Raw genomic sequence first — 23,738 nt, forward strand, 5'->3', positions numbered from 1 at the left:
GGAGAGAAAAATAAGGTGGCTTTAATTATTATTATTTAATTTATTGTATGTTTTAATTGTTTCATTTTCAACACACTCCTGTCAAAATTCCTCATCTTCACTCCGATCACATACCCTGGCAGGCTATATACAGTACAGTATTTCTGATTTTCCACCAGAGGAAGCTTGTGTACCACTGATGGTACACGAAACACAGTTTGAGAACCACAGCATTAGTGAATATGAAATAAACAGATAAATAAAACAGACATGAGGGACGAAAAGAAAGAAAATAAATATTTTTTTCACCAGAGCCTCTTTTGGTGTTTACCTTTACTTTTACTCCTTCTGCTTCTCCGTCCGTCCGTGGCCGTGTCGTACCACTTCCGGCGTAGAAGAAGAAAACGCTCATGCTTCATGAGCTGAGCTTAACCGGTCCGTCACAGTTTTTATCTGGAGCAGCTAAAGGACAACATAGAGTGCACAGCAACATGTATGTGGTATTTGAACGTATCTCTTTTAAGTCGCTGTGTTTTGTGTCTGCCAGTACAACCAGAATCTGAACTCAGCCATGCTAACGGGAGCTAACTTAGCGAGCATGAATCACGCGTGTTGACTGGGCTGCTAGCTGCACTTTGTACACTGAGGGTGGTGAGCTGATAAATGATAAAACATCAGGTTAAGTTGACTTTTCCTAAATATTATTTTGTCGAATAATCGAGTACTTGTGTGGTCCGTAAAATGTCAGGAAAATGTTGAAAATGTTGATCGGTCTTTACCGAATTAGGACACGTCAAATGTCTTGTTTTGTCCACAAAACACAACTATTCAGTCTTAATGATTTATTTTTATATGGGGCACATAAACAGTTAAAAACACTTAAACTGATCTAACGGTTAATTTGGTGATCGAGTAATGGTCAAAAAAATCATTGCATCTCTGACTGCACCTGTCAAAAGCAGATAAGTTACAGCAGTAGAAGACCACATGACATGCTCTGTGTACCTAATTAAATGGCGGGTAAAGTGCACTTGAAATGACAGTTTTTGATATGAAACCAGGGAACAATTGTTTGTAAACTACACCATATTATTGCTCTATTTATAGTCTTGGACATTATCCAGTCTCATCACAGTATTTGTATATTAATAGACTGATATATAACCTTTTTATTAAAAAGCTTCAGTTTGTTTAATGGCTTTTCTACATTTTCACTCCCTGACTTTTAAAGTTGTGCAAATACTGCAAAAAATCTGTATTCTGTATTTTAATATTTGATTGTCATTCTCGTTCAGCTGTGTCACTGTGGGCCCCCTGAGAGCTTGACTGTCAACGATTAAAGAGCAAGTATGAGCAGCCTGGATCAGGACCAGCATCTTCTACTTAGTTGCCGTGACAAAACAACAGTCCCCACTGATTCATCAGACGCTCCTGAGCTGGCCAAACACCCTCTCTGTGGTCTGAAATTGGCATCACATGCAGTGCTTGAGAAAGCACAGCAGAGGGGCAGGTTGAAGTGCCCTAAATGTGGAGGATCAAGGATGTTTTTCTGCTACACATGCTGCTCGTTACTGGGTGTCGGCTTGCAAGAAATCCCCTCAATTAAGGTCAGTAAGAGGTTAGGACTCACTTGATTGTCCTTTTAAAGCAGCCTTCAGTTGCTATAATAATCCTAGTGTTGTGGAACATTTTGTGTCATCCAAAAATTTTGCACATGGTGTGGTTGTCGGCTACTTATTGTGTTATAATGTTCTCAGCTTCCTGTGAAGATAGACATCATCAAGCATCCAAATGAGACAGATGGGAAGAGCACAGCAGTTCATGCCAAGATCCTCGCTCCAAGTGACGTCACCATATACACTTACCCCTGCATACCGGAGTTTGAAAAGGACAAGGTTAGTTGTTTTTTTAATATCATCACATAGTTAGGCAATAGCAAAAATTGTATATCGGCCCAAGAACTCCCGATATATCGGGATATCGGCAAAAGGTCCAATATCATGCATCCCTAATTATTTGCAATACTACATGCCTAAAGATGTGGAGAACACATGAGGAAAACTTTAACTGATAAATAAAATGAGAAGTAGGCTTATTTTCCAATAAATTTCCATTTAAACTGAGCACCCCCATGTATATTCTCACTTTCTGATTGACCTTACTGGGGAAACTGGAAAAATCTGTCCATTTATCATATACAGTTTATGGCTGGAACTCACAACAGACCACAGAATTGATATTTTAGGTAGTAAATTAACTGAATTTTCTTCATCAAACATGCTGTACATTTTTGTACATGGAAAATGTTTACTTCACCTATTCCAAGTAATATGAGGCTTTTACAGTCTGTAACTGGTAAAAAAATGGCAGTAGATGTAGTCAACAATGGAAAATTTAGTTCTTTTATAAAAGGTTTGGGAAAGACTGTCAAATGTGATAGTAAATGAAGAGTCCATTTTTAGATTGATGGTTTGTTGAGCTGAAACACATTCCTATGTTTTTCATAAGTTTCTTTGTAATCTTTTATGGAAAAGCAATAACTGACTGGTGTGATGAACCTTTATGCTTCTTTGGCACGTCCTGCTGTTGATAGATGGTTAGAGTGCATCTAAAAATTGACTTGCACTTGCTGCAATCCCTCAAAAAAAATAGGTCTTACCAGCCACCACTGCAACTAGACGTCATTGGTAATCTCTGTTCTTTATGGCTACCATTAATCAATTTTTATGATTTATTATCATTCACTTCACAGAACAATTGATAATTCAGCCAAAGAAAAGCAACTTTTTCTCATGATAAAGAAGCTCAAACTAGAAGATCTATTTTGTTGACTTTTTGAAAATTGAAAAATTAAAAAGGTTTTATCACCTAATCAAACAACAAATGGATTTAGCTGTAATACTGCTCATTGTTTTCATATTTCTGCTGCTTGTTTTTTCCTTTGCCTCTTCAGAAATGCACCCAGTGTTGCTGTATCTCATTTACTTTTTCATCTGTGTTTTATTTTTACTGCACGCAGATGCTTTTGAGTCATGTTTTGATTCTGTTACTACTCTCGAACATCACACTGTATTGACGTAAAAGCCTGTTTTTGTTCATTATGTTCACCTGTATTTGTTGTAGCGTAACCACACTGATCCATTGATCCGCTTCGTAATGACAAATGTGGAATTTATAATAGATTCAGAGGTTTAAATTAGTTTGTTTTTTCTTATTTCATGCTTGACAAGTTTATGATTCATAGCATTAGTTTTATTGGGTATAATCAAGTTCAGAATTACAGTGGCTTTAGTGCACACGCTATGTTGTATGTTTACTGCCTCAACAGTTTCAGACGTAGTATTTCTTCCTCGTGCCTCTTCAGTTTTATGTGGAGTAAGGAAATCTTGTTTTGTTTTTAGTTTTTCTCCCGTCTTTGCTTTGATCACACCCTATTCCAGTCATTGCCAGAGGCAGGCTCACAGGTGATTGTTTTTAGTTTTTGAGTGGGAGTTGCCAAATATGCGTAATTCTTCTCCAGTCTTTTACTTAAGATTTGTGTGCTTAGAATGAATACTGTAATATAGTCATTGTACTGTTTAGCTATTCCAAATATTAGGTCTTACACAAATGGCAGTCGAATAGTTAAAAATGTTATTGCATGGAAGCGATTCTTCAAAATAGGGCAGTATGCTTTTAGCAAATCAAAGGCTAGGTTATTTAATCATTCTGTTTTTAATCATTTGTTTTGCCACTTTAAAATAATGCTATATATGAATATTAGAAACAATGAATATCTTATAGGTTCGTCAATTAGCATGTAGTTATCAAATATTGATTATATCTAAGATAATATCTTTCAATCTATAAGTTTCAAACCATAAACATCACAAATTAAAATGCAATTGGATATTTTACCCTGACTTACTTCAAAACCCACACATTCATTGGCTTTAAACCTCATTCTTACCTAAAACTGCCTTGTGTCCATGTACTAATCCTGAAAAAGGCTTTTCGAGAACTCACTTTTTTCCTCTTTGACAGAGCTCAACTGTGAATCTGTGTCTCTTTGCTCACTCCAGGTGGTTTTGGTGTTCCCTGGTCCAGGGGCCGTCTCAGTTCAAGACATGATGCAGTGTTTACTCGACAGGACCGACGGGTCACATGATGAACCGTGCATAAAGAGGCGGAAAAGTGAGGAAGTTCATGGTGCCACACACACTGCCAAGAACTCAGAGACGGGGACTCCAGATGAAGCAAAGGGCTGTGAGTCAAGGGTGTATCCTCTCCAGAGGGTGGTCTTCATCGACAGCACATGGAACCAGACCAACAAGATCAGCTCAGATGAGAGACTGCAAGGTAATTTAATTTATACTTCTTTTTTTGACTGCTGAATTTACTTCACATGTGATGACCTCACTGTGCTGTCTCGTCTTTCCTGGCTGATGAGTGTGTTCTCCAACAGGTCTGCTCCAGGTAGAGCTCAAGACGAGGAAAACATGTTTCTGGCGCCATCAGAAGGGCAAACCAGAAACGTACCTGGCTACTATTGAGGCGATTTATTATTTCCTGAAAGACTTCCATGAGCATTGCCTTGCTCAAGAGTATAAAGGAGAATATGACAACCTTCTCTTCTTCTACTCCTTCCTGCATTCAGTTGTCAACAAATCAATGTCTGAAGGAAAACATTGCAAGGAAAATAACTTGAAGAAAACATGAAGTGAGCCAACGATTAACTAAAGTAGATTCATGTGGAAACTGCAGTTAATCTGATGGAGTGATATTTTATTTTGAGAGGGATGCCGAGGCATCGGTTTGCTGAAAAATATGCTATAAAGCTTTTTGTTTACAATTTAAAACAGTGTCTTTGAAACATGAGTATATTTTAAATCGCAAGTTTAGGATTTTGCTACAAACAACCTCAGCTTGTCTTATGGTTTAAATTAACTGGCAAAAATAGGAGGGTTTTTGACATTTTTGCTCATCTTGAATGTAATTATTAAGGAAGTTGACCTAAACTTGTTTTAATATTTTTATTTACAAATTAGTACATGTCTGAGAAATCCATGTCTCTTATTTTCCAAAAATAAAGAAGAATTCATGACCCATGGGCACCTAGATTCACTATTGTTGCAGAACTAATAAATCTGGTCTTCAAAAATATATATCCTGAAATTCTACCTGCTGAAAATATAGTCCGTCGACCTTATTGTACACGATACACTGTAAAAGAACAGATGTTGACTAGTAGTAGGTCTCTCTGATCTTTGCTTGCAGGCTGTCACAGGTTTTCTTGGCATCTCCCAGCAACATGGATGTGTTGGGTTTGTAGAAAATGGGATTATCAACTGCAGCGTAGCCCACGCCCAAGGTACGTTTCATAACCACCACCTGCAATAATTTGAAAGGAAAGTGGTTACTTTTTTGTAGTTTTAAACTGCGGTGTGCAGTTGTGAACAGAAGAGATCGGCTCAGTCAAGCAATACTATCAGACCTGACTGAGGGAGCAGTTGTGTGTTTTTTGGCAGTGCTGTCACTAAATGCACCAGACTTATATGTACATATTGAGATTTTAGAAATGTCCTCGCTGAACACGTTTTCAGTATTTAAGCTTTTAAGTGATCTACAGTTCAGCATTGTTCGGTTTGAGTCTTGTGTTGGACATTGCACTCCTGACTCTTCCGGTGATGACACTCAGTCTGTCCACATCACATTTTAGTATTGGCTCAGCTCGCTTGGAACCTCGTTAGAGCAGATAGCCAAAAAAAAGCACCAGGTACTTCCTAATGAAGCCGGGCCAGAATTGTATAATGAAAAGGGCCATAAGTTGCTGTTGCCTTTGTCGCCAGGTGACAGCAATGAATGAAAAACTGCTACACTGAAAAGTACAACGAGTGCCAGGTGCAGGTTATTGGCTGGATCTGTCTTGTTTTGCCTCGTTTGACAGTGGTTTTAATGAAACAGAAATTTGTAAGAAACTACAGTTTTAAGAAAGGCAGACTGACCTGTTTGGACTTCCACACTTCCAGGACTGGCATGCCAGCAATGATAGAGTTGGGATCTTCTTGCGCTGCAGAATTCACAGTGTCGTTGGCGCCGATGACCAGCGTCAGGTCCGTCTCTGTGGGCCACAGTCACATGTAGATGTAAACATTAAAATAGATTAAATCGCTCACAAAAATGTTTATATTGTCCTCACTAATGTTCCCGCGTTCTCCAGCTGCACACGTATCTACCTTTCACATAAACAGAACCATATGTCTCAGACTGCATGCCTGGTTGCTAAGAAAACAAGACTGTTGCCCTGATAACATGGCATGTCTAACTACCACGACGCAGCACAAGGCTGCTACAAGCGTAGATGAAAGGTGGGGTTGGGGGGGTGATTAGTCCTAATTGATCCAGCAATTTTATCTGACGCATTCCCGCCAAAGTGACAGCCTTGCAGCAATGAATCCGTACTGTTGTGAATAACAGCTCGCTCATTATGAAAAAATAAACAAGTTTACCAGGGAAGTCTTCATTGATCTCATCCATCTCCAGGACCACATCATAGGGAACACCCGCCTCAGCTAGAAGGACGTTCAGCTGGCCAGGCATTCGACCAGCAACTGGGTGGATACCAAACCTGTCAAGGAGAAGAAAGAAAAAAAATACACAAATATTAAAGCTCATCTTCAACACTCACATTTGACTGATTTAAAACACTCAGCTCCCTGATCAATAATGTGCCGCTCCTACAGTTTGTTGCCTCAAGTGAAAATGCACCTGTCTGTGAAACAAGCTCAGATTTGTCAGAACATGAGCAGAAAATAAAAACCTGAAACAGTAGCAACAGTGCAGTGCTACTTTTAAGCTTTGAAGTAAAGAGCGGAATGGGTCACTTGACAGCCTTCAAACTTGGTGCGTGACTTACTAAGACTTTAAAGTTGTTTGGATAAGAAATGATAATGGTAGAAAAGCAGGCACACGTTGAACGGGTACTGCACTAGCTACAGATAAATCATGGCGTTACATCACATGATCACATGTTGAAAGTAATCTTTGAATTACTAAACCCAAGCTATATACATTTGTTGGTACTTTCACAAAAAAACAAAGAACCCTGTCAGAAATAACTTGAAAACAGACAAAAATAATTTGTCCACGTTTTAACACAAATGAGGCAAATCAAGAAACATGGAAATGGTGTGGACAAAGACGATGGTACCCTGAACTTAATATCTGTGGCAATTACCATCAACAAGCAACTTCTGTAACTCCCAGTGAGACTTCTGCATCTACCAACAAGTAGTTTAGCCCACTTTTCTTTAGTTCAATGGGATTATTATGACCAGGTCTCAGGATCATATTAGAATAGAATAGCCCGCTGTTTTGTACGAGCCATTCTTGGCTGCTTTTAGCTGTGTGATTTGAGACTCAAGTATTTTTGCTAGGTAGTCTTGAGATTTTATGGTAGGGTTTTATTCAAAGCAACCCCAACATGAAACCCAAGTGCCCTCCATGTTTCATGGTAGGTAAGGTGTTCTTTTCTTGTGTACTATCTAAATCTGTAAACTTACAAATAGAGATGTGATTTATATGTAGTTAAATAAAACAAAAAGCAAGACTATGATGTTGTACTTTAGCACTGTTCCTTTGTCTTTTAATGATACTTTACTATTTAACACTCCACTAATGACATAAAAATGATCCACAAATATCAGCTGTTACTTTTGTGTTCAGTTACGATCCTGTAACTCCAGAGTCTGACCCTAACTGAGGACAGGTGGTTTGTGAAGCACTCACCTGACGGTCTTTCCCTGTTCGCTCAGCATTTTCACCATGTCTGCGATGGGGTACTGAGCTTTGGCTGCACACAGACCCCAACCTAAAACACAGAGAACAATGTTTTTCATCTTGCCACATCTTAAACACTTAATTACCCGCACCAAGGTAAGCAGCATTTTCTGGGGGATGTAGGCAGAAATTATTGGGTTTTGGGGATGAGTGTGGGAAACTGAAAGACCATGGTTGAGGTTCTCCGTGTGCGTCTACAAGTATCTGGAGAGATACTGTAATTCTTTTTGAGTCCGTTGTCTAATTTTCAAGCGCCTCACAAACTAGAATTTATGTTACTTTTACTGCCTTCTTGAAAAAAAAACCAAAAAACATTCAACACAAGTTACAGTTGGTTCTTCAATGAAAGCACAGGGAATCCTGCAGGGATTCAACAACAACAAAGCCTAGTTCTTCCTCTTCCCCTCATTCTGCCGTTTGTCCTCTGCCTGTCCTCATTCACCACAAGTCTCCTCTCTTTATTAAATCACTGGTCTGAGAAGCATTTCATCTGAAAGGAAACTTTTGCATGTGTGCATGTGGGTAACCCTGCGTGCAAAGAACTCCTTTCCCCTGTGTCTGTGTAACCCCTATTTAACCCCAGTGGTCACGTACCTTGTAGAGTTCAGTATTACTATCAAGTTTTTTTTGTAACTGGTCAACCGTAACCCGTATCTTCCAATTCCCCAGACAACTGGAGCCTTCTGTTTCCTCACTGTCGTACTTTGTTGTTGACAGCGCATGGAGAAGTCTTGAGTCTGGACTCAATAGCTCTTATGACTTTTCACTGTTCCTTTAATCAAAGCAGCATGTTGGACCACACAGATGTCCGTGCGTTGGTTTGGAACTGTTGCAAAACAACAGCCATCCAAGCATCAGAGTTATTCCTCTGAGTGTGGTTCCTCTTGCTCAGCACACTCAACTTCTTAGTTGTCAGACAATTCTGGCCTTTTTTTTGGGGGGGATTTAATAAATCTATATGTGGTCATGATCTAACACTCAAAAATCAAAGTCATCATCCTTGACTCTTTGCTCAGAAACATGTACTGACATTTCATATACCACATTCATGTCTGGGGGAGACCAGCACCTCTGTGGGATCATTTTTGGGCAAACTGCTCCCTCTTGTGGTTTACAAGCTTCAGTATTCCAACTTCAATGTCCATCCTGTCAAGTTAATTCTAGGAGTTTGATTATTTCCAAATATTGTGCAAAAAAAAAAAGAGTTAAAAATGAACTTCTGCACAAACATTTTTGATCTGCATTTTGGAAGAGCCATCTGGCTCAGCCTGTTAGTCAGATGTAGTCAATCAGACGAGAGAGAGTGTTGATGTTTTTGAGCGTTATAGGCTGAAGATTTGCAGCAACCTGACCCAAATCTTTGTCCTGCGGGAGGAAGCTGAAGTATACGGAGAAAACCCACAGACACGTGTAAAGAAAATGCATGCACGAGGGTTCCATCATGCTGCTTTATTCTATAAAGAAAGCCATTATCTATTTGAAAACTGAAGTGAAGAGAGAATGCCGTTCCTTCTAAAAATATGTACCTGGTGTGATGATGATGTTGTTGGCTTCTTTGATTATGTCGATGGTCTGATCAACATTGACCTCGGTGTGAGTGCCGACAATCTCCATGGGCTTACCACCCAATGAGGAGGTGGTGCCGTACCCACCCAGGATCACGTTGGGCAGGGAGCGGTTCATAGCCTTGCAAGAGAAGAGGGAAATAATTCACGCTTGGGGAAACTGTGCCAACTGCGAGAGTTTTGTGAACTTGTGCCGGGAAAAAAAAACATGTGTGCACTCACCACACACATAATGTATGAGAGGATGGCACCGGAGGAGCCGATAAGAGCGCCGACGATCGTCATGAGGTTGTTCTCCAGTAAGAAACCTTCAGCACAGAGAGCCCACCCAGAGTAGCTGTTCAACACGGTGATGACCACAGGCATGTCAGCACCCCCGATGGCTGCTGTGAGGGTTACACCCTATCAGAAGGTAGAAGTCGCACAGAAGAAAAGAAAGGTGATTAAATACATTTGGACCACTGGAGTCCATTAAAACTGGTTTCCAAAATAAGATTAAACAATATTCAGTCTAATCTGTAACACCGGTGTTTAATATCAAAATTCATACCTGTGACAGAATTAGCATAACATAGCATAAGGCAATTTCTAAAAGATAAACCGAAAGCAACCATTAAGCAAAACCCTGACATGTAAAGCCTTATTCTAAGGCCATTTATTATTTTATTCAATTTCTGCCACAGAATCCTAAATGTTACATGTTGGACCTTTACCTGTTCTCAGCTCAGTGGAAACTCACCATGATGGTGGAAAGCCCTGACACTCCCACTAGACACCCCATGCCAGTGCCATAGCTGGAGCTGAGCATAAAAGGAACCATGCCTCCCACTGATGCTGCCATCAGGCCAGCGTTCAGCATGTGTCGGCCCGGCAACATCAAAGGGGCGGAGTTCAGGACGCCTACAAACCAAAAGGATTCTCGTAAAAATTAAATTTAAAATCATGTGACGAGTTAAAACATGAAAGCACAAATAACAGCTTCAACAATGTATTGCTATGTGTTACATGTTGCTGACTTTACTCCTACTCTGCATCTGAACCTCTGTCCTTGCACGATGTCAGGTGAGCAGGTGTGACAAACTGAAAGCATCAGATTTATTAAAGTGTTATTCTGCAATGAGGTCAGTTAAAAAGACACAAGTCGTTCAAACGTCTGCTTTCATTGGGGTGTGTGTGATTTCTACAGCAACAGCATGGCCAGAAAAAGTTACTTAGTGCTGCTTTAAACTGTGATGGGAGTCATACACGTCTCTGTGAAGGTCTCCAATCTGCTGGATTAGGGTCTATCCCCTCCAACAATCAATTATCATTATTCTGAAGGAAACTTTATCTGCAACAGGACTCATCAAGACAGAAAAAGTTAAAAAAAGACATCAAGTTCACTCTGATTACATCAAACCAGAAAGTCCTCATGACATGAATCTCGATATTTTAAATATATATATAATATAAATATTGACCTATTTATAGTTAAACTACAAGATGAGTCCACTGACCACAATGCAGCTGCTCTGTCATACGCAGAAATAATCATGACCAAAATATTTAAAATGTGATTTTTTTTTCATTATTCACACTGTAATATAAATCACTGACATGCACAGATCCAGGAAGCAGGTCTGAGCTGAAGGGAAAATCTTTGGCTTTCACTTGAAGAAAGAGACAATCGCTGCCAGACAACACGGAGCTCAGTGTCTTTTCATAGATGTGCAAGTGTGTGAAACGAGGTCAGATAAGAAACTTCACATATGTGCCGCAGAGGCTAAAAATATTCGAAGGTCCAGAGTGTAAGAGTTAGTGACATTTAATGGTGAGACTGCAGAATGCAACAAATGGAGAACACTGCTGCTCTCCTTTACCTCTCAGGGAACTATGGTGGCTAGACATGCAGCAGTTATCTATTTCAAGGTATACTGAGGTATTAAAACATCGCAGTATCAAAACCGCTAATACCGCGTGTCGTACTGTGTCTGTTTATGACTCGTCAAAAACAGAGTGCAGGAATGACAAATTGGTGTGAACAGACAGCTGGAAATTAATCGCAATACCTTGATACCGAGATACTGTGATAGTTTTGCTTAAAGTTAACAAACTGTCACAATGTCATACTGTGCCATGCCTTGTGGCAGCGGTCTTAACATACCAGAGAGCAATGTTGTTATGTAACAAAGTACAAATACTTTAAGTACAAAATTCACATATCTGTACTTCACTTTTTTTTATATTTCTAACAACTTTACTTTAACTCCACTACATTTTCCTTTGTTACTACCCAATAAAATCAGTTGGTAAGGTCTGTATTTATATAGAGTTTTTCTAGTCTTGATGGGCTGCTTTACACTTCAGTTGAATTCTTTTTAATACTTTTACTTCTAAAACGTAAGTGCATTTTAGATCAGAAAATTAAATTGACTATTGACACTTAAGTAAAAGTCTATGACATTTACTGTACTAGAGTAATATTAGAAAAAGTGACTTCAACTTCTATCAAAGTCATTTTCTGGTAAGATGCTTGTACTTTTACTCAAGTAGTAGTTTACTAAAGAAGACTGCCAGAAAAGACATCATTCTACATTTGAAGTAGTAAGCTTCTGCTTCAAAACATTTGTCCATTCATGCTGCTACAGAAACTTTATGATGACAGAAGGTGGCTTTTTAAGGCAAGGCCTTATATTCATATAAAAGGCTTATTCTAATCCCTACAAAAACCCAACAATTTTTATTTTAAAGTGATAAAAACATACTTGTATTCAATTTCTGCCATTATACTCTCCAAAATGTTGCACACTGGACCTTTAAACATAACCCATTACCTTGAAGCTTGCCGTAGGCCACGAGTGATCCACTAAAGGTGACGCCACCGATGTAGGTTCCCAGATAGGCCACGGTCTTGATAACACCGGCAGCTGGGTGAGTGTCAAGGTGAGGGAACTCGATCATGAACTCTGCGACGCACGTGAGAACAGCTGCCAGCCCCACAAGGCTGTGGAAGGCTGCCACGAGCTGCGGCAAGTCGGAGATTTCAATACGCTTGGCAATGGTCAGACCTGCAGGCGAGACATGAGGATCAGCCAAAAAGAGGAAAAAAAAAAACATTTCACGGTGAGTTACTATGTTTGGCTAAGTGAAACACCAGACGCTAACCTTCTCATGCACACTGGCTACGTTTTGAGTACAAAAAAAGCTTTATGAAGTAAGAAGTTAAAAAGAGCAAATGCTTAAAAAGGAATACACCTGTTTTTAGTTACAGGGTCTGATCTTCAAAGCCAGTGCCATTAAGTCAAGTACTTAGTGTTTTTGGGGGTTTTTTTTCATAAAAGCACAGGGACACAAATATAACACTGAATAAACCCTCGTGCTCTGGTGCCTGTGTGCACTGATTACAACATCATTCATCATCTGGCGCTCTTAAATTACTGTTAACACGTACAACATTCACACATGGTGACGAAACACACTCATCTCTGTGTGTGGACAGAATGATTGATGCTCTGTAATGAATTGGCAAAAACAAACAGAAGAAGGAGTTGCATGCAAAGTTAATAATGCTTGCGCAGTTTTGTTAAACTGTCTGACTTACAACGGCACAGCGCCAAAGAATCATGCATTTTTAATGAAGACATGAAACTCAAAAGACGCCTTGTTGGTAAGTCGGCTCTCCGGGATTATATAGTACGGCATACGCGGTTTATTCATAGACTGTATATAAAAAGTGAAAGTAAAGCCTAGGAAGAAGAACGGAGGTTGACTGACTCCACTGATCGCAAAATACTGTCATTTGAATGGCAGTCTATGGGAAAATTAGCTTCTGCTTCATATTTGATTTATAACATCAGTAGATTTATTGTCTCAGTTTCACCTCTTCTTCAATAGAAAATGATGTCACTTATGTTAGGAGTTAGCTGTGGGCAGTTCAGTTCATTTCTGAACTGAAGAAGCCTCTTGGACTTCAACTTAATCAAACAAGTCCAGTTGTTTGATCTCTTGAGAAGCTTGGCTGTGCTGTAGTGAGAATCAGCACCAGAGGACAGAACGTTCTGCCTGTCAACTGTTTGACTTTCTAAAAAGCAGGGAGCACCCTACCAAGAGTTCCTCCAGTGGCCATGGCCAGAGACATCTGTGACAGCAGCTCAGGTGAGGGTTTGAGGGAACCGAGTGTGGCAGCAATGCCTCCCGCCACTCCCATCATGCCCAGAGTGTTCCCCAAGCGACTGGTGCCCTGAGCAGAGAGGCCTGCTAACGCCCCGACACAGCACAAGCCTGAGCCCAAGTACATCATCTAAGAAGCAAAAAAAACAAAACCCATAAGACATTAAAGACACACTCTGAAAGCACAAAACTCCACCAAAGTTAACAATGCTTTAAAAATGGACTGAAAGTGATGTGGGAGTTTGAACAAAGTTTCTCCAGGATTTGCTTGCAAATTTCAGAGATTAAGTGACAAATGTACTGTACATTGGTGATACCTGTCAGGAAACTATCCAAAATGTTAGTCACTGGGCCCATAAATAGCTTTATATTCTATCCATCTATATACGTATGTGATTGTTAAAATTCTATATGGGCTTAAGACAAAGCCCTATTTCTCGTTACAACAAATGAGGAGGAGAAAACTACAAAGAGAGAGATAGTGAAAAGGGAAGCTATGGGAACCTCAACTGGTTCTCAGTCATCCAGGTCCATAGTCCTCTTCGGTCGTTAGCTGTTAGCTGAAGTTGATATTATTCACCTCTCATCCAACAGGCTTCATCAGTTCTCAAAATGAAAGAACAGAACTGAGGAAACACCTTGGATGGCAGGACAGTCCAGTTGCCCACAGTAAACTCCTGAGTGCCACCACAGCTCCCAGATCTTGAGATTCTTACATAGTGGGCCTTTTTTTTAATACCAGAAAGCACTCAGCACCAGTCAGTCAACTCCTCTGAATCACAACTTAACACTTAAGTCAACCACAAGTCAAATTTCATCCCACTCCATCCTCAAGTTATGCCGGCAGACAAACACAGCCAAAAACATAACTTCCTTGGCTGTGGTAACTAAAGTTCAGTGACATGAGTTTCGTTTATGCCAACATACTCTACAAACTGTATATAAATATTCACCTGCTCAATGTTGTATCCAGCTGCCACTGAAGCTCCATATCCACCAACAAAAGCAGCTCCAGGCAGCATATACAGGTAGTTGTACTCGGGAGGGTCAGTGGGACGTTTGAACATGTCCAACATTCTCTTGGTGATCAGGAAACCACCTGCACACACACAAGAAAACGGTGGATTAAAGTGGGGATTCAATCAAACTAGTTTGTTTTTTTCTCCACTGCATATTTGTGTTAAATATCAGACCAGCAATGTTGATTGAAGAAATGAAGGCAGCAGCCAGAGCGAGACTCTCAGGCAGTGAGGAGGGTGCGAGACCTCCGCCCATCAGCACCAGCCCGCCAACCGCCGTCAGACCTGAACACCACACAACATCAGAAACAAAAAGGATGAGAGATCATGTGACGTCACAAAAAAAAACAAGAAGAAAACATAATAATCTCCATAGTTCTATGACCTGAGATGGCATTGGTGACAGACATGAGGGGTGAGTGCAGAGCGGGGGTCACACCCCACACTGTGTGGTATCCCACAATCCCTGCTAATCCAAAGGTTGTGATCATCTGAGTGAACGCTGCGTTGGGGGATATGATGCCCAGAGCCAGACACGTAGAAACACCTAACAAGAGACAGAGCAGACGGTGTTATTGTTAATGTTTATGCCTGTGTGCATGTGTTTCTTTTGTATTACTGTAGATCAGTGGTTCTCAAGCTTTTTATACCAAGTACCACCTGAGAAAATATTGAGCAACTCATTATCACCAACGTTAAAATACAGTGGTGTAAATAAACAGACTTTTCACAGGAGGCAATTATGTTCCCATTTGAAGGAAAACAGACAGTGAAACCTAAAAAAAAAACAAAAAAAACACATGCAGTCTATGATTTTAAACTAGTTTCATTTTAAAGTGATTATACACGTACTTACAAACATACAGTAGTTATGGTTAGTATATTACATTTCTGCCTCTAAACCTTTAATCACAACACATTCAAAAATCCCATGAAGAGATTATGATCAGTGCTATCAACAAGGATTCATTCTGAATAATAGAGGTAAAACCATATTTGTTAATTTCCCCGAGGGAACCTCCCAAAGGGTTTAATAAAGTTGTATGTCCGTCTGTCATATTAAAAAGTTTTTAATTACCACTAAACTCCAACTACATAGATCAATAAAAACTAATATCTACGTGTTGGCCTTTCCAGGTCTGAGGGGTTTTCATAAAAACAAGCTTCACAAAAAAAAGCTTCGGTCAAATAAACTCTGATTATTTATTGATTTGACTACTGAATGAATTACCTTCACCAATAAAATAACTTTATTTGAGCCACATGTGATAAAGTCTTTCTGCAAGGATGTATGTATGTGTGTGTGTGTGTGTGTGTGTCTGACCTGCGGTGTAAACGCCAGCAGAGGTCAAGGTGCGGTTGAAGGGTGAAACCGCCGCTGCTTTCTCCGCCTCCAACTCTGAGACACTTTTCTGTTTGACTGGAGCTGGGGGGACCGTTTTCGGGAGCGGTGATGGGAACATGTTCTTGCCGTCCTGGATTCACCAGAAAACCCACGAGAGGACCAGTTTGAGAACACAGCTGCTTTCGCGTGAGAAACACACATCAAGACCTTTGGAGTCGTGCGCTGTGGGTGATCTCACCAGCGTGGTGGGAGCGCTCACAATGCAAAACTCAAAGGAGTTCCCGCCGAACAAACAGCAATCACAAACCAGTTACCAGAGGTTTTGAAAGATAGATTCACTTTTAAAGAGCCTAAATAATTCTTAGTTTAACAAAGGGGGGAAACCGATACGTCCTGTTGAGGTTGCATGCTTTCTTTGCCATAAACAATGTGTCAAAGTCAAAATTCCTGGACAAGTTTTTTTTTTTTTGAAACGTTCATAACATTCTTGCTGGAATCCAACATGAGCGATTCCCAGCTGGGATCTGGTTTTTAGTGCTCTTTTGGCGCAGGATCGTAGCATGACAGGACCCGATAACTCATGCTGAGAGGGAGCGATGCGGCTGCCAGTAGACGGTTACAACAAATAAAAACCCACCTTCATAACCAGAGTCCCACGGATGACATGGTCAATTGTTCCATAGTCAAATTCGTCTGTGGGCTCATAGTGGAAGTAGTCCTTGTCTGGGCTGATGGCCTTCAGCAGCTTCAGGACGTTGTTGGAATACAGAGTGCTGGCCTGCGAGGCCATGCGACTGGGCAGGTCCGTGTAGCCGATGTGTGTCACTCCCTGGTCATGAGAGGAAACAAGTACATTTCATATTATTATTGATAATAATAACAACAACAACAACAACAATAATAATGCACATCATTATATCAGTTCAAACTGATGTCCCAAAACAGCGGAGTGAATCAATATACAATGTGATGTGATGTACAGTGGGATGTGAAGGCCATGAATTCTTTTTCTTTCCTTGAAAATTTGCACACCGATAATTTTTGTTTTGAATACACACAACACCTTGGTGATACAGTAAACAAAGCAGAAACCTACACAATAATGGTTCAACATCAAAGCTGCAGTGTGTAACTTTGTTGCTTGTGTCAGGCTCAGATTAATCAAGTTATTTTTATATTTACCTTAATTAAGTAAAGATCCGACACAAATCTTTGAAGCTCACCTTGTGAACATACAGCTCTCCAGGCTTCGTGGTCTCGATGTTGCCCCCGGCCTCTGCAGCTAAATCCACCACCACAGATCCGTCCTTCATCGACTCCACAAACTCCTTCTTGATCAGAATGGGAGCCCGCTTCCCTGCACCAGAGTGGCGATTAATGTAGAGCTGCAACTAACGATTATTCTCATAATCGATTAATCTGTTGATTATTTTCTCGATTAATCGGTTGGTCCATAAAATATCAGAAAACCTTAAAAAATGTTGATCGGTGTTCGTCAAACCTGGAAATGATGATGTCCTCAAATGTCTTGGTTTGTCCACAAACCAAAATGACTAACTTTTAATGATTTCTTTGTTATCCACAGCAAAGAAATTAAGAAAATATTCACATTTAAGAAGCTTTAACAATCTTGTTTTAATTATGAAAAAAGCTTCAAACCAATTAATCGATTATCAAAATAGTTGTTAATAATTTAGTAATCGATTAATAAACGATTCATTGTTTCAGCTCTAGGTTAATGATGATATAATATCATGTTGTTGATTTAATATTAACCAAATGGAGAAACAAATTTGTCAGACAGTGCATCCACATTAAAGCTGCATTTATCCATTTATTCAATTTACACTCACTGGCCGTGTGTTTTATGCTATTTTTAACACCAAAAGTTAAAAGACAGGAGAAGGAGGAGGAGGAGGAGGAGGATGAGGAGGAACTGTACCTGGAATCAAGGCGGTGCTGATGAGAATGTCGACCTCTTTACACTGCCTGGCGAAAAGAGCCATCTCAGCATCGATGAACTCTTGAGACATCTCTTTAGCGTATCCTCCAACTCCTTCACCGGACTCTTTAATATCTACTTCTAAAGGCTCAACCCCAAAAGACTTGAACTGCTCCAGAGCCGCGGGCCTGAAGCGAGAGGAAACAGTCAGCTTTCTATTCATTCTATCATTGATCATGATCATCATTACATCATCTGAAGTCATTTACCTGGTGTCAAACCCTCTGACTATGGCTCCCATCGACTTGGCTGCACCTGCTGCTGCTAAACCAGCCACTCCGCCTCCAATAACCAGGACCTGTGTGCAGCACAAACATAACACATAGTCATACATGAAGGAAACTGTTGTAAATGTTATTTAAAATACACAAAAAAAACTAAACAGTAAGATAGTGGGGAGATGGACCGTTACCTTAGCAGGGGGAACTTTTCCTGCCGCTGTGATCTGACCAGTGAAGAACCGGCCAAAGTTGTTGGCAGCCAGAACCACGGCTTTGTACCTGCAAAATAGGAACTCAAGAGTATCATATTTACTGCAAAGAGAAGATTCCTCGCCTCTACAGTTCATTTTTTTAATCTACATTTAAAGCATAATCTGCCTCAGTTCGATGAACGTGATGAGTAATGATGTATAATTTTTTGGACAAGAAATGTTTATGCTGTAAAATTGCTGAACATACAGGTTTCTTGAGCATTAGATGACACTTCTGAATCTTTTCATGGGCACTTCTTTGTGTTTTCAGTAAAACAGTCAAACAGTTTGCAGTCGTCTCACTTTACGAGTGAAATGTTGCTGTTGTCTTGTTGAGAAACCGCTGCTAATGGCTGCTATTCTTTGCACAAACGATCCTTTGATTGAAAGATCTTTAATTTATCATCAGTAACAAGTGCTTGGAGCTCCTGCTTCGGATCATTTATCACATATGAAGTGTGTGTGTCTGTCAGTGCTGGTGGGAGGGGCTTGGACCAAAACCAAAAAAACTCACAACCAAAGAAAAACATATTTTAATGACCTCTGTGATCATCTATTTTTTTATAACCCTACCGACCGCACATCTTAGTGTCTTTTTGTCATTACCCAGCGATGTTAGCCATGGAGCTGAGGGCATCGTAGCCCTGTGCGATGGTGACTCTGGGCACCTGGTCCATGGCCAGCACCGTGCTCCGTCTCTCCGACAGCTTCTTCATCAGCTCTGGGTTCTGCGCTGGATACACGAAGCTCACCAAGGTGTTGTTCGGCTTCAGGAAGTCTGCCTCGCTCATACTGGGGGCTCGTACCTGAAGGGTATAAGAGGTATTATGAATCCTAAAAGGGAATTCAAACTTCATCCAGGAGTTGTCATGGAATTAATTACAATTCACAACATTACGGCAATAACAGCAAAAACTAAAAATGGCTGTAAAACACGCATTTTGTTCTGTTTTTCTTATTTACATTTGTAAATTGAGGGGCAGAGCTTTGTCCCTGTGCCACTTCTTGATGATCCCAGTAATGGAAATTCACGAAAACCATCTTATTGTGAGAGCTTTCTATCACAATGTGTGATAACATAACGTCTTGTAAGATGTTTGCAAACCTTGAGGACCAAATCTGAGGCAAAGGCTCCCTTGACGTCAGTGATGGTGGCTCCGGCCTCTGTGTACTGTTGGTCAGAGAACTTGGATTCCAGTCCAGCTCCGCTCTCCACCTGCACCTGGAATCCCTGTTTGACCAGTGCCTGCACTCCTGCAGGCGACAGCGCCACGCGACGCTCATTCTGCAACGTCTCCTTAGGGACGCCCACCACCACGTCCTTGTAGAGCGCACCTGGAAATAAACACAACAGAAAACAAAAATCAGATGGCAGGGGGTAAAAAGCCATCAAATACATTTGAAAGGTTTTCTTGAAAAGGAAAAACTATTTCAAGTGAATTTTACCAGTCCCACACTTGCAATAAAATTCAAAAAACTGTAATTTGTTGAATCATTTTCACCTTTTTTAAAAACATTAAAAGTACAGAAAAACGTTTCCCAGAGGAAACCCCCACACACACACACACACGGGGAGAACATGCAAACTCCGGTATTGTGATGCTATAGGTCTGGTCTTTAAAAGCAAGGATGGGTCGTGCCTCACCAGTTGTGCCAAACTTTGCAATAAACTTTTGAGTTCAAAGATTTTCAACGTTTTTTCATGTAAGATCGCAAAGAATTTAGGTCGGTCACCATCTACAGAGAGTCAGGGGCAGCTCAATGCATGAAGGCAGCGTTCTCTGGGTCTGAACTCATCTACGATGGACTGAAAGAGTCCATTAAATGCGATTGATTAGCCTGCCTGCAGTTGTGAACTGTCCTCGATAGAGAATGTATGGCACATTATAAAGAACAGAATCAGACTACGACAACCATGGACTGTTGAACAGCTCCAGTCTTTTACAGCAAATATTCCACTTGAAGAACTATAAAAAAATGAGCATCTTCAATGCACTATAAAGAGAGTCACTGACAACTTCTACTAAAATACAAGCCAGCTCCATAACTAAAGGTAAAGTTTGTGATTAGTTTTGACAGACTGAACATGGCCTAAAACGAAAAAGTCAATGTATGTGTTGTGAGGAGACAACAGCAGAGCACAGCCTACACTAACTTCTACAATTCCTCACTAAATATTCTTGGTAACGTCCACAGACACCGACTGTGAAACATCTCTGCATCGTTGGCTGACAGATTACTGGAAACAGTCGCGCTGGTTTATTGAAAACCAGGAGGAGACTGAGACGGCACGATAATGTGACCTGGTGGAAAACTTTCCCACGTCACTACTTTTTTCCTTGAGTGTGTTGAAGGCATCTGTTTCTAAATGTGTTTATGTTTCACAAACAGAACAAAGTTCATCAGCAAAAAATCTGTGTCCTTCTGTCTGTTAAGTAAAATGTTTACGTGGTTTTTATTGCAATTTTTAGAGAGAAACTTTTCAGGAAATGGGGGTTTGTGGAAGTAGTCAATGAAAAAAAGAGAGAGTGGACATGCTGTGGCTGCGACTCCAGCGAGCAGTGTCAGATTACGCATTTCTCTCCATACACGGCGTGGTGACCTCGTCCCAGTCGTGACATTATTAGCAGGTGATTGGCTCTGAGCCAGCACGCACACACACACACACACACAAACACACACACTGAGCGGCCTACACCTCCACACACAGAGTCGTTTTAAAGTCAAACTTTAAAGCACTTACTTTCACACACACACTCAGTGTCTAGTCTCCTAAAAACAGCAGAGACTGCAGATAAAAATGTGTGCGAACAAACTGTGAGTCTGCAGTTTCACTTTGACCTGTCACCTTTATCTGACCTCTCATATGCTCTCACACGTTAGCATGCACAGCTACAGCATGGGCCACGCCAGTGTGCCCTATTTTGGGAGAGATTTCTAGTAAAGTTCTGTAAACAGTGGTAGTTTTCCACTCTTCTGGCCAGGAGCAGTGTGTCCTTGAGTGAACTGTTATTCTGTCATTTCTCAGCACAGAGGAAACACAGACCAAAGACATGGCAGCCTGTCCTGCCAGGGTGAAGCACAAAGGTGAAAGTGGACATTTCCTACCTCTGGCAGCCTTTTGGTCCCATAACACGGGGAAAGTCCTGAATTGTCTTCTACCGGGTATCTTCTGCCGGACTCCCCTCTGCAGGAGAATGACAGAAGAGCTGGAGATGCAGCGTATGAGGGAAGACATGGCCACTGACTCCCTCTGCCTCCTGGAAAAATGGACACAAACAAGCAGAGGTAGTTGATAATCTAGCACTACTTCTGCCTCTGCTGTCAAAACACCAAGAACATTATAATTTCCCCCCCAGCTGAGCAGGTCCTGAGCCCTACAGCCACGCTTTCAGGCTGTCTGTGCTGTGAGGCCTAGAGACAGCAGTGTGACATTTCAGCTCTGTACACACACACACACACACACACACGGGCTTGTTTCGCGAGATCTGGATTTGTGACGGCACAGAGTGAAACTGTGCCAAGTCTGGCCTAGTCGTTGTGCCCGGCAGGAGCAGAGAGCAGTGAATCAGAGAAAAACTTTTTAAAATATAAACATTCTCCGCAGGTCGGCTGTTCTAAACGACGAGGGCCATAATAACAGAAGGAGGCCTCATGGAAAGTTTTGGTTCTAACTTTGGGTAGAACCAAACCTTGGGGCGTGAGGGTTCTCAAATCTGATAAATAAGAGGGGCTAAGACCATTTAGAGCTTAAAAAACTAATAAAAGACACTTAAAACTAATTCTAAAATAATTTTTAGGTACACATGACACCTGATAAAGGGTCAGTGGCTTTTGCTGATGGTCCTCTTCGTAATTTGGTTGTAACAAGTGGTTATTTACGGTACTTTCTATCTTTTAGAACCAGTCTGGTCATTTCCCTTTTACCTCTGGCAACAACAAGGTGGAAACTGTAGCTCACTGAATATTTCCTCTCTTTTGAATGATTCTCTGTAAACTCTAGTGATAGTTGTATCCGTCTGAACATGTAGGCATGACACTGGGCCTGAACCTCGGCCGGTCATCTGGACAATGTCTACTCATGCCGAATGTCAATGTCTATTACATACATGCCGAAATGTACGGAGTCGCAGCCATGTGATTTGTTTTACAGAGTGTGTGGAGAGGTGTAGACAGATAAACATGAACCAAAAAATAAGTAAGTGTGGAAAAGTGTCCAGTAGCTTTTCATGTGGTCTCAGCCATTCATCCCTCACTGACACTGTGAGAAACACTGTGAACACACTTATATCAGTGTTTTCCAAACTTTCTCAAACCAACATGACAAACTGTATGTGGCTCAATTCTCAATAAAAATTGTAATCATTATTTTTCAGTAGCAACACTTCCAAGAGACACACTGTGTGTTTGATTAAGTAATCACAACTTGATTGACTGCAAACCTTTCTGCACATTGAGCACAGGCTCTAGAGCTGATTTATCCATTCATTCGGTCACTCTCACCTCAGTGTCCTTCACCCTCCTCCTGTTCACAATTTCTTTCACACATTGAACAACTGAACATAATCTGACTTGCCTTTCAGATTAGCAGTGAGAGCAGGTTAATGCTTCAGCAGCAGCAGCAGTCACCTGAGAAACAAAGACACAGACAGATGACCTTCCACAGTTTCAATATCACTGCTCCACTATCAGTGTATATAAAAAAACACGTGACTTGACCTTTGATTCTGATAAACTCACCGCACACAGTGAAAGACAAAAGCAAACACCAGACTACCTGTGAATTAAAAACTGGATTAACATGTTTATCACAAACATTTCCTGCAGGTGTCGCCAAATTTGACTGAGTTAATGATGTCCAATCAGAGCCAAGGAGCCGCCCACTCTCCACCAGCAGCTGTCGTTGATTGGAGGAAGCTTTGCTTGTCCACCTAACGGGGTAAATATCATTTACCGTCGTTATTCATATCGTCATTATTCGTAAAAACTGATTGAAATGGTGGAAATTATCCTAGCGCAGTTTTAAATATAAACTAAAAAAAAATTAACTGTTAAGATTGTCTCCCAAAATCTCCCTTTGACTGTTCTTTTTTAATTGTCGAGTTGTTTTATTAATTAATTGATGTACTACTGAAATTATTAAAGTAACTTGCACATCACATACCTTTTATTTTTATCTTTTACTACTTTACTTTATTTGTATTTATTGTAAAACAATTCCTCACTACATTTTCTTTTTCGCCACACGGTGGCGTCAGAGTGTCGAAAATCTGGTGGACGACCAAGACTGTTTCCTTAGTTTCAGCGATGTCAGATGTTCAACTATCCCCGTTCTAAAAACTACAATCATATTATTTCTCATTTTGGTACACAAAAAGCATATTTTATA

The 23,738-nt window shown here is 40.6% G+C and overlaps 2 protein-coding genes across 3 annotated transcripts; one reads left to right on the forward strand and one right to left on the reverse strand.

Annotated features, from left to right (window-relative positions):
• The first annotated feature begins 331 nt into the window (after nt 1-331).
• On the forward strand, nt 332-4,690 carry dtwd1 (DTW domain containing 1). Its single transcript, XM_044029881.1, has 5 exons — nt 332-472; nt 1,275-1,586; nt 1,737-1,874; nt 4,041-4,317; nt 4,424-4,690. The coding sequence occupies exons 2-5, from the start codon at nt 1,329-1,331 to the stop codon at nt 4,675-4,677; spliced, it is 927 nt and encodes a 308-aa protein (XP_043885816.1). The 5' UTR covers nt 332-472; nt 1,275-1,328; the 3' UTR covers nt 4,678-4,690.
• Nucleotides 4,691-4,977: 287 nt separating this feature from the next.
• Nucleotides 4,978-23,108, reverse strand: nnt2 (nicotinamide nucleotide transhydrogenase 2). 2 transcript variants are annotated; one of them, XM_044029877.1, is made up of 23 exons: nt 23,090-23,108; nt 22,926-22,978; nt 21,458-21,609; nt 19,455-19,684; nt 18,956-19,155; nt 18,290-18,377; nt 18,087-18,175; nt 17,818-18,005; nt 17,099-17,232; nt 16,513-16,704; nt 15,855-16,005; nt 14,916-15,077; nt 14,705-14,815; nt 14,465-14,610; nt 13,446-13,641; nt 12,176-12,409; nt 10,102-10,262; nt 9,585-9,764; nt 9,324-9,483; nt 7,747-7,828; nt 6,468-6,586; nt 5,964-6,079; nt 4,978-5,349 (listed from the first exon to the last, which is right to left on the reverse strand). In XM_044029877.1, exons 3-23 carry the CDS (start codon nt 21,585-21,587, stop codon nt 5,203-5,205), a joined length of 3,216 nt encoding a protein of 1,071 aa, XP_043885812.1. In that variant the 5' UTR covers nt 21,588-21,609; nt 22,926-22,978; nt 23,090-23,108; the 3' UTR covers nt 4,978-5,202. The 2 variants fall into 2 exon arrangements, with proteins under 2 accessions (XP_043885812.1, XP_043885813.1); XM_044029878.1 differs by lacking the exons at nt 22,926-22,978; nt 23,090-23,108 and adding an exon at nt 22,853-22,868.
• Nucleotides 23,109-23,738: the final 630 nt, after the last annotated feature.

Source organism: Solea senegalensis, linkage group LG7 (assembly GCF_019176455.1).
Source record: "Solea senegalensis isolate Sse05_10M linkage group LG7, IFAPA_SoseM_1, whole genome shotgun sequence".
Taxonomy (NCBI): domain Eukaryota; kingdom Metazoa; phylum Chordata; class Actinopteri; order Pleuronectiformes; family Soleidae; genus Solea; species Solea senegalensis.

Excerpts from the sequence above, each read along its gene's own strand:
- nnt2 (XM_044029877.1), bottom strand. The coding sequence starts at position 21,587 with ATGTCTTCCCTCATACGCTGCATCTCCAGCTCTTCTGTCATTCTCCTG. Across the intron at positions 18,176-18,289 it reads GAAAAGTTCCCCCTGCTAAG|GTCCTGGTTATTGGAGGCGG; the intron begins GTAACGGTCCAT and ends TGCTGCACACAG. Across the intron at positions 6,080-6,467 it reads GATCAATGAAGACTTCCCTG|AGACGGACCTGACGCTGGTC; the intron begins GTAAACTTGTTT and ends TGTGGCCCACAG.
- dtwd1 (XM_044029881.1), top strand. The coding sequence starts at position 1,329 with ATGAGCAGCCTGGATCAGGACCAGCATCTTCTACTTAGTTGCCGTGAC. Across the intron at positions 1,875-4,040 it reads CGGAGTTTGAAAAGGACAAG|GTGGTTTTGGTGTTCCCTGG; the intron begins GTTAGTTGTTTT and ends TGCTCACTCCAG. Across the intron at positions 4,318-4,423 it reads CTCAGATGAGAGACTGCAAG|GTCTGCTCCAGGTAGAGCTC; the intron begins GTAATTTAATTT and ends GTTCTCCAACAG.